Source organism: Microtus oregoni, unplaced genomic scaffold (assembly GCF_018167655.1).
Source record: "Microtus oregoni isolate MIOR12 unplaced genomic scaffold, Mior012 000020F_ref0000438, whole genome shotgun sequence".
Lineage (NCBI taxonomy): Eukaryota > Metazoa > Chordata > Mammalia > Rodentia > Cricetidae > Microtus > Microtus oregoni.
The window spans coordinates 19,764,569-19,774,442 of record NW_024543079.1 but is presented as its reverse complement, the minus strand read 5'-3'; the positions used below and the strand labels follow the sequence as shown (position 1 = coordinate 19,774,442).

The following is a 9,874-nucleotide window of genomic DNA, read 5'->3' as shown; positions in this document are numbered from 1 at the left end:
CTTCACCTCCAGGGGCCACCTCTGACCTTCTTAGGCACATGAACATATACATACTACACACAAATACACATTAATAATAATAGTTTTTAGAAAGGATTTTCTAAAATTCAGAGAACATTGTGGAAGAAGGAACAGAAAAAAATGTAGGAGCCAGAAAATAAAGAGATGAGACGTGAAATAAACACATATAATCCCAGACACTTGCAAAAAGCATAGAGCTTCTTAAGCCTGTATTTGCTGCTTCAGAAAAAGGAGCAGGCGTGGACCAGTGCTGTGGGTCCCAGTCAGGGAAGCCCAGTAGAACAAGTATTTTTCAACATGTTGAACTGTTTTGAGCGTGGGGTGCTGATGGTGAAGGAGCAGATGAAGGTCTAAGGAAGCAATCAAAATAGAACAGGGGATGAAGGAGGCTCAGGAAGCCTGTGGTTTATTGTCAGGATCCTGTCTACTCAACTTTATCCCTTTCTTGACCAGCAGTTGGAAGATTTGGGCCTTTGATCTACAGGTATAACCACCAACTCAAACTCTGATTGAGTGGTGAACTGTCTGCATCTGGGATTTCTCTTGATCCAGAGGCATTTGGGTGATTGTCCTTACCCGATAAATAAGTGACCCACAGAAGAACTTCTGGACTGTTACTGTGTGATGCAAGCTCCCAGGAACAGTAGAGGATGCTCTGTTCCAGAAGGAGTTGACTACTGTCAGACATAAGTCATTAGTTAAGCTACTAATTTTTCTTGATGAAAGTCTACCAGCCCTGGATGGCATTATCCCAAGAATTAGGTTGCCATTCTCATTGTCCCTCAGAAAAGCTGCTGGTCCTTCTGCTGGGCATAGGTTCTGAAGTGCAGACAGTGGGGCCCCTTCTCTCACTCCTTTTTCAGGCTGTATGTCAGTGAAGGGTCCCTAATATAGCATCAGAATTCACCAGGTTCTTTCCCCTGAATCCAGGAGAGGAGGATGACCACCAAACAATGAGCAATTGCTACTCATGCCCAGGATGCATGGGCATCATGAAGCCTTGACATCAACAAGGAACAGGCAGCTAATACTGGGAGTGGGCAGAGTTGGGGGCACAGGTTGGCCAGGCCTCTGTATCTTGTACCCAGGCTGCCTGCCTTTTGGGACTCTTTTCTCATTAAGGCTTAGGAAGGAATTCTGGGAAATTTGCCACTAGTCACTTCCTGGGTCCTTAAGGATTGCTCTGTCATCTGCTCTTGCACCCCCTCTCTCTCCCTGGCAGCACCCACAACTGTGAAAGGGGTGGATGCTGGTGCCCCGCCTTACTTTTTCCAGTTCAGGGTCATCCTGAAAAGGGCAGGTGTCCAGGCTATCCTCGAATGTCTTACAGATGGTCCTTCTCAGCCTCAGCTTCACGAGGAAAGTTGCTGGTAGCTTTTCCTGAAGAGAGAAAAAGCCTGACATGAGCAGACCCTTCTTGCTGCCTGTTTATATACCGGCCTCAGGTCTGTGGTCAGTATGGGGAGAGACCTGGACTGTCTCATGAATTTGGAGCTTTCCAAGGCCTGGCATCTCTTTCTTGGAGGTGAAAATCAAGGGCATAGTCTCTACCTTGGAGAGTTAAGAGTTTGGAGGTGGCAGTCTGGTAGAAGCTAGGTGAAGTCACAGGCTGAGTCATATACCACTAATATATCATCTGCCTCAAGTGTCCACATTCTACTCTACCAAATGAGGCCTAAGCTTCACTCTCAATAGGTGCCGGAACCAATACCTGAATTCCTAGAGGACAGGCTCTGGGAGGGTAGTGGCTCTGCTGATAACTCAGCCCAAAGAGATGAAGCCAGATCTGCAGTATACTGTCACAACTGTCACCTGATCTACATCAAGAAAAAATGCTCGTGTTTCAGTCACTATGCACCAGCACACAGGATCGGAATGGTGGCTTTAGGGATAAGTTTTTATAATGTGTGCTCTAGAAACCTTCTCCTGCGTTTTCCCACGGTCTCTCCCTCATCCTTTCCCTAGTCTCTCATCCTTCCCATTCTTTCTTCCCACAAGGCCAATCCTGCCGATAGCTCATCCATAGCCATAGTCCACGGGTGAGACTCCAGCCAAGAGAGCTCAGACAATAGAGTCATCTAGTGCTCTGCAGAGATTCCCAGAGGTCACAGCGCTGTGTAGGGCTGAAAGCCCTCTGCCTTTCTTCTGCTGAGAAAGGAGGAACAAAGTATCCCCCACCCATGACCACAAGGGTGACATTAGGAGATGGGTATTGACATCTTGAGGACATTCTGTAGGCATCCCATTACCAGGGATCATTTTAGGATGAAGAAGATGCTCTGATGTGATCAATGAGCCGAGTGAGTCTGCCAGGGGCCCAGAGTAGGAGAGAATTGAGAGAAGGAGCTGAGCTGGCAGGTGGCTCTCAAGACTGTTTGTCCCTGGCCACAAGACAGCTAGCGAGTCCTCACCGCCTACTCTTTTGTTCACTCTCTCAATTTTTGTAATTGCTCATTTGTGTGCATGTGTGTACACATGTGTGTGCATGGAGCCTAGAGTGACACCAGAAGTTTTTCTCAGCAGCTCTTCTCTTTACTTTTTGACACAGGATATCTCACTGAAACTGAAGCCCAGCTAGACTAGGCTGGTCAAAACCAATCCCTCTCCAGACCTTCCTGTCTCTGCCTTCCCAGTGCTAGGATCACGTGTGTACCTGTGAGTCAGGCTTTTCACATGGGTGATGGGGATCCCAACTATCATCTCTCCATTTATCTGGCAAGCATTTTACTGGCAGAGCCATCTTCCCAGCCTGCGAATTGCTTTACCATTTGAATATCTTTGTAAGTTTCCCATGGTCCTCTAAAGAAAACCTGACCATGTTCCTGTAAGTACCCCTAATTAAACTCATTTGATCAATAACAAAAAAGATAGACAAGCAGAAAAGGTATGAGTTGGGAAGAGGAAAGAAATAAACAAGGGTGGGAGAGGGACAAGAGAGAGAGAAATGGGAGATGGATACTGTGAAAATACACTATATGCATTTATGAACCGTCACACAAAGCCTATTATTGTGTACGGTAAATATACACTAGCAAAAATCTTAAATTGTGATTTGACATATTTTCAGTCTTTGTCTGTGGAACTTTTGTGCAAATATTTTCTTTACTCAGTAGAAATATCTCCCTAGATGCACCTATTCTAAAGTTATTATTATTAATTATTATTATTGTTATTTTGACATAAATATCCAGAGCCTTCTGTATGTGAGTAGATTTCATGAATGTAAAGGCTAAAAAAGCATTCTAAACCACTGAGAACAACTGATTTGTCATATGTAACTCAGCCACAGACTGCAAATGTCTGAGACTGTCTTGCCTGCTCTGTCAGGAAAGAGTAACTGTAGTAGACAAGGTCACCCACCTGTACCTTTGAGAAACCCATGATGTGAACCGGTCTGTAGGCATACTCGTCCTTGTTCTGACTGTTGAATGCACTCACAGCAAACTTCACTATGTCAGGGTCACTGACTGGCTTATCAATGTAGAGTTTATCCTTTTCAGAACACCATGTGTGAGCTCCCTGGGCTTGGAAACCCAAGAGAAGTAACCATAATGCCCAAGGCAGAGCCATCTTCCCAGCTGGGCACGGTATGCCTCCTGTAAGGTCTGCCACCTGTCTTAGCTTTTACAGCCCTACTTGCTTAGGTCTAACCCTTAAGTTCATTTCCTGGGCCCAAAACTCCTCCCTCAGGGCCTCCTCTCTGCCATCACAGTAAGTTCCTTCCACAGTTGGTACCACCTCTCCCAGGCAAAACTGTTCTTTCGCCTCCTGTCCTAGATGGAGCAAAAGGGGCCAGGCAGGTGGTTTGGGGGAGAACAAGCAAGGGGGAGGCAGAGGGGCCCCTGATCTGAGTCTAGCCACCCTTGTTTCCTGTGCCTCTCAGTGTGCAGCAGAGCCTTCACACGATGCTCCACAGGAAAGGGCTGAAAGATTTATGCTGGCACCAGGTTTTAGGGAAAGGTCATTTCTGGGCGGGCCACTGGAGGAGACAATAACCCAGGAAAGGAGAGATTTAAGATGTGTGAGAAGATGAGCATTTTGATAAGGGAGAATTGGAGCCTCTTGAATTGATGTCAGTTGTCTGCTCTTGACTTGACATTCCCAAGGAATGTTCCTCTGAGTCCCAGCCGGAGCAGGCATTCTTCTGCAGGACCCTGGGAGATGTTGCAGGCCTTGAGGTGTCCAGAGTGGCGAGATCCAATCTCAGGCGCACTTCCTAAATCCGGTTTCTTAGTCCCAGGGGTGTGCCGCTCCACCGCACTGTGCCTCATCCTAGCTAGCACGTCAGAGCTATCTCCTCGAGGGGTTCAACAGAGGGGCGGGCATTTGCACATAGATTACGGATAGATTACGGGGACTAGAGGGGGGAAGAGATCCCTCAGGGTGGTGAGGAATGTGCCTGTTCTGTGGGCGCTGGTGCCCTCTTGTGGTCCGGATCATTACAGCTCAGGAAGTACAATTTCTGGGTGGGATTTCTGGAGAGATGGCCATAATCTCCAATCCAAGCAGCTAACTGGGAAGACATATCTGAACCACTCCTTTGAATAAAACCGAGGCCTTGTTCCCACGGCGAAGTGGGAATCTGAGTCTCACTGTAAGTTATGTGGGAAAAAGCCATATCCACATTATAGCACACCGAAATTCAGTCTTCTGCCCTTTTAGGAACCTAGGTCTTATTTTTCAAGGCATTTGTCTTCCTGAAAGTTGAAATTACAAGCAAGTCATTCACTCTGGAGAGTGAGGTGAGATATTGGGGTGAACAGGACTGTAAATCTGGGAACCTGTGAGAGATTTGGGTTGATCATGAAGAAAACCGTTTTATCAGTGGACCCATCTGTAGAGACTGGAGTGTTTAGGTAATTTTTCTGGTTACTATAATGCAGTTTCTAGAGGCCATAGCAGGAGGCAAAGAAGGCAATGAGTTCTTTGGTATTAGATGCACTGGAGTTTGAGTCTCTCTCCTAGCTCTGGGATCTTTTACTTTATGTTAACTTCAGTTTCCGTGGCCATAAAATCAGAATTATCTCCCTCAGGGAATTGTGAAAGAGAAGGTGATGTGGGAGCACGGCACTGACAGAATGCCCATCAGGACAGACACTCCACAAACAGTCTCTGTCATGTTTATCCCCATTGCTGATTACAGGGAAATTGTCCCTGTATCAAGCATTAATCCCTCATCATCAGGTAGGTTACAAATAAGTTCTCATGGCTCCAAAGTATCTAAGATGCAGAATAGAGGTGCAGGAGGATGCTGGAGTCGGGGGCTTGTAGGACTCAGCCACTTTTTACCAGGTTTCCCAGGATGCTGTAGATGCAGGTTAAGAACTAGACTTATACATTGTCATGTGGTTTTAGTTCAGACTTTTGGTCTAATTTGGGTTGAGATCAGAGTTCAATAAAACTAATTCTGGACAATGAAACTGCACAGTTTCCTTCAAAAAGCTCTGTGTTGGCTGTCTGTCTGTCTGTCTGTCTGTCGTGGCACACCTTAGAAGAGGGAAGACTTGTTTGCTTACAGTTTCAGAACTCTCAATCAGTGGCTGCTTTGACCCTGCTGCTTTCACTGGTGAGGCAGAATATCATGGCTGGAGGCCTGTGGTAAAGCTGCAGAGAAAGGAGAGAGGGGTATAGACCTAGGGGGGGTGATTTATCGAAAAGTTTGAATATTGCAAAGGTTTCAGTCTTTCCTTCAGCCTCTGTTCCTCTCCTATGACATGGTCAGATGCCACATTTAAACACCGTGTGGCCTTTCACAGCACCTTGTACCTGTTGGCTAATAAAACATACCCACCCGCATGTCCCCTCTCCAGTGTCAGAACAGGTCCTGGGCTCTTTATTGGTAACAACTTTAGTTTCATTTTAAATAAGGCACACGCCATAGCCGAGACCCTCGAAGCTTTCCCCCTACTCATTCCACTGGCCCTTACAAAGGCGCTCTGTCCTGAGAGCTTTCTCTGCAGAGCTGCTTTTTGGAATCTTCCTGCCTCGAACCGCACCATGTCCACAGTACACAATGTTCTCAAAATTTTCTCTCTGACAGTTTTGGGCAGTGTTTACTGCTCCTAGTTCCAAAACATTCTCTTTAGGCTTGGTCTATGTGGCCATTGTGGTCTTTCCCCCTTTCTTAATGGCTCTCCAGGCCCGGACAATGGCTGCTTTCTCCTGGAAATCATTCCATTCAGAGCCCTTTTTGGATCTCTTGAAGCGGTTTCCGTCAACTCTGCCAAATTTCCACTTCCTTGGCGAGTATTATTTAGAGAACAACCTCAAGTCTCCAACAGCGGACTTGTTTTGGAACTGTCAGACAGTAAACCACGACCGGTAAACCACGGCGGGGCTCACACTTCCTTTTGAAGGAGCAAACACTGATTTTCTTATTTACTGCCTTCTTTAACTTTCCAGACCCAAGCTAACGTCTTTCTCAAGTGCCACCACAGTCCAGGTGAATTTTGGCCAAAGGTTTAGCTTGGAACCTATTTCTCCAATGCCCCGGGCAGGGGTCCCAGTGAAGAGACAACTAGGAGACTTATTAAAATAGAAATATATTGTTGGAGCCCACAAGACTATACAGTGAACGCACAGCTGACAGACCAATAGGCAGGTCCACGGGAAGTGTGTAAGTACAAGTACTCATGGAATAACCTCTTTTGTAGAGCTGCGGGAACTCTTGTCTTTTGGAAAAGTCACTGTCATATCTGCGGAAACCTTGTGAAGCCATGATTCTTCCCTTCGAAATGGGATTCGTTCCCAAAACACCTCAGCAGTACGACTTCTCCACAGGCAATAGAGCAACCTTGCTTCATTCCCCCACACCAGGAGGCCTTGGAGGGGTGGCATTCACTCTTTGTCCTAACAGTCAAATTTACATAGAGTCAATCCCACAAAATTACCTAACAGACCACATAGAAATTTCTATAGAAGACAGGCACTGAGCAGGAAGGCAGCATGCCCCACCTCTGCTAACAAATCTGGTTGTTCCCAAAGCTGGTAGTCACAAAAGAGACTGGGCGAGGAGGATGGGTGGATCCAGGATTCAGGGATGTTTGGTAATTTTATCTAATGGTTTGGAATGTCAGGTACTTCCCCTTGAATGCTGGCTCTTTCCTGGGTCCCAGCACCTGTTCTGGAGTCCTGCTTTGTCAGCTTCTACCTGCCCGCCTTTGTGATTTTGATATGCATGTTATCACTGTCCTTGCCTAAGGAATTTTCCAACTGCGGCTGTAAAAACTGGAAACCTCGCTGAGAGCAGCCTTTACTCCCACTTTCCTTTTTCTTTTTACTACTTCTACTACTTCTCCTTACTTCCCCTCGCTACTTCTGCTTCTTCCCTGTTCTTTCTTTTCCTTATTCTTTCTGTTATTCTTCTCCTCCACACCCTTTCACTTCACTTTCTCCCCTTGCACGAAAAAGAACATGGAGAGGTTACATATTTGAGTTCATTTTTTTTTTTTTTTTTTTTTTTTTTTACCCTCAGATCCTTGCCTGCCACAGACATCTAATTCTGAGCCCTGAGGGGGTACTGAGGCTGGTGCTCATGGCCCTCGGATATCTTATATTGGTGTAGGTTTGTGCCCAGACTAGTCACTCACTGTTTTTAAGGCCAGAGTTGGACAGATTTGGTCTCAAATGAGTAGGCATATTTTCAGGCCAATGACCCAGGCAAGTTATAAGGAAAGGTTCCAAAAGAACATCAAGTAGTCAATCTGCCTCTTGGGGTTTGTATCAGAAGCTTGGCACAGGCAGAGAGTTTTCCTTTTATTTTAAGCTTGGCTGCATTTTCAAACTTGTGCAGTTATTACGTTGTCAAAAATAAAATAATGCTTCTTTGCTCATTCTGACTCAAAGAGTAGCTGTTAGGCCCAAATAGGGTGATTTGAGTTGAGGGCCAGGACAGGAGAATGGGTGAGTGCTGGAGGCCCATTCTCTTAGGGGATGCCTCACTCAGGACACCCCAGAGAGGAGCAGTTGTAACAACAGCAAAGGGAACACGCCCTGACTGATGTGGGGAGCAATTTGCGGCACTTTAGGTTTTCTGGGCTACATGGCCTGAGATAACTATGGGAAATGCTTCATTTACCACAGTGAATTTTGAGTTTAAGACCTGGGTCCTCAGAGTCAAACACTGAGGGTTCAGAATTTGCATACAGGGCTCATGTATACAGGGCTGTCTCCCATCTCTGGGATTCCTTATGCTTCAAGACATTCTTTATCTGAGGATGCAACTCCATGGTCTCAGAGGGCTGCGGTACTCTGCCTCTCTCTCTGCTCTTCTCCCTTCTCCCTTTCCAATACCCCTCCAATACCCACTAAATAAATACCCACTTTCTCTGCATGGAGTGTCTAATAGGTCTCTGTCTCTCACCGGCTGTGTAGCTTCCTGCCTGGCACAGGCTGCTTTCATGGCCTGCTGTGGTCTCGTGGCCTGCTGCCCGCTGCTGCCACTTGGGGACTTGCAGTGTTTTCCCATGACAGTGGAAGAACAGAGAGTATTCTTTTTTTTTAAGATTATTTACTTTTTTTTTTTTTGGTTTTTCGAGACAGGGTTTCTCTGTGGCTTTGGAGCCTGTCCTGGAACTAGCTCTGTAGACCAGGCTGGTCTCAAACTCACAGAGATTCGCCTGCCTCTGCCTCCCGAGTGCTGGAATTAAGGCATGTGCCACCATCGCTATGTATACAGTGTTCTACCTGCATGCCAGAAGAGGGCGCCAATTCTCATTATAGATGATTGTGAGTCACCACATGGTTGCTGGGAATTGAACTCAGGATCTGTGAAAGAGCAGTCAGTGCTCTTAACCTCTGAGTTATCTCTCTAGCCCCCAGGCAGTGTTCTTAATTACTAATTTGCTCTGAAAATTTAACTTTTAATAAAATTTTAGAATCTCCATTTAACCAAACACCCCCTCCCTGAAGTCATTGCTTCTCATCCCAGGTCAGACTAGGCACCCTTTTAAATGGAGGCCAGCAGGGTTTGGAACCTGATACATTCCCCATGAGCCTCTCTCCCTCTTCCTGTCAGCCTCACTAGACTGGGACCCTGCAGTGACCAGAGAAAGGTAGGACCATGTTCTGGTAGTGTGGTTTGAGCACTGCTGGTCTTCAAAAGCAGCCACAGCTTGAGAGATGAAAGCTGCGGCAGGAGATGCCTCTGGTTCGGATAGGCTGTGAAGTGTGGGGAGCCCCTAAATGACCCTCAAGATCCTGCTCCTGCTGGCTCATTGGTCTATACTAAGCATGTGTTCACTGAATGAAGGATCACAGGCAAAGAAAGCTCAGAGAGATCATCGGCTCAGTGGTCACCAAAGGCCAGCCTGCAGTTGGTGCCTGTCTGTGCATCACAGCAGTGGGAACCCAGGTTAAAACCCAATCATTCAAAGAGAGTTTGGTAGGGCTGTCAGAAGGGTAATACCAAGAATTGAAGTACACTTCTTCACTAGGATACTCATAAACCAAGCTTCTAAATCTGAATAGCTTCAAGAGTCAGATAAGGAGTCTATCTATTTGATCCAAATAATTTGTTGATTACTTTTGGCAACTGAGCTCTAACCATACCTGGTGAATTTATCTGTATGAATAATAACACTTGCCAGGTGGTGGTGGCACGTGCCTTTAATCCCAGCCCTCGGGAGGCAGAGACAGGCGGATCTCTGTGAGTTCGAGAACAGCCTGGTCTACAAAGCTAGTTCCAGGACAGGCTCCAAAGCCACAGAGAAACCCTGTCTCGAAAAACCAAAAAAAACAAACAAACAAACAACTGAAAGGAAATGAATAAGAGCATTCAGCAATGGCATGGGAACTTCCCTTTTCAGCTCCCAGGCATCAATTCAATAGAATCCTGGGATGGAAGCAGAGAGCT

General features: G+C 46.3%; 1 protein-coding gene across 1 annotated transcript; it reads right to left on the bottom strand.

Annotated features, from left to right (window-relative positions):
• Window positions 1-284: 284 nt before the first annotated feature.
• Window positions 285-3,591, bottom strand: LOC121460394 (cystatin-9-like). The gene is made up of 3 exons (XM_041670753.1): window positions 3,382-3,591; window positions 1,288-1,401; window positions 285-371 (listed from the first exon to the last, which is right to left on the bottom strand). The coding sequence occupies exons 1-3, from the start codon at window positions 3,589-3,591 to the stop codon at window positions 285-287; spliced, it is 411 nt and encodes a 136-aa protein (XP_041526687.1).
• Window positions 3,592-9,874: the final 6,283 nt, after the last annotated feature.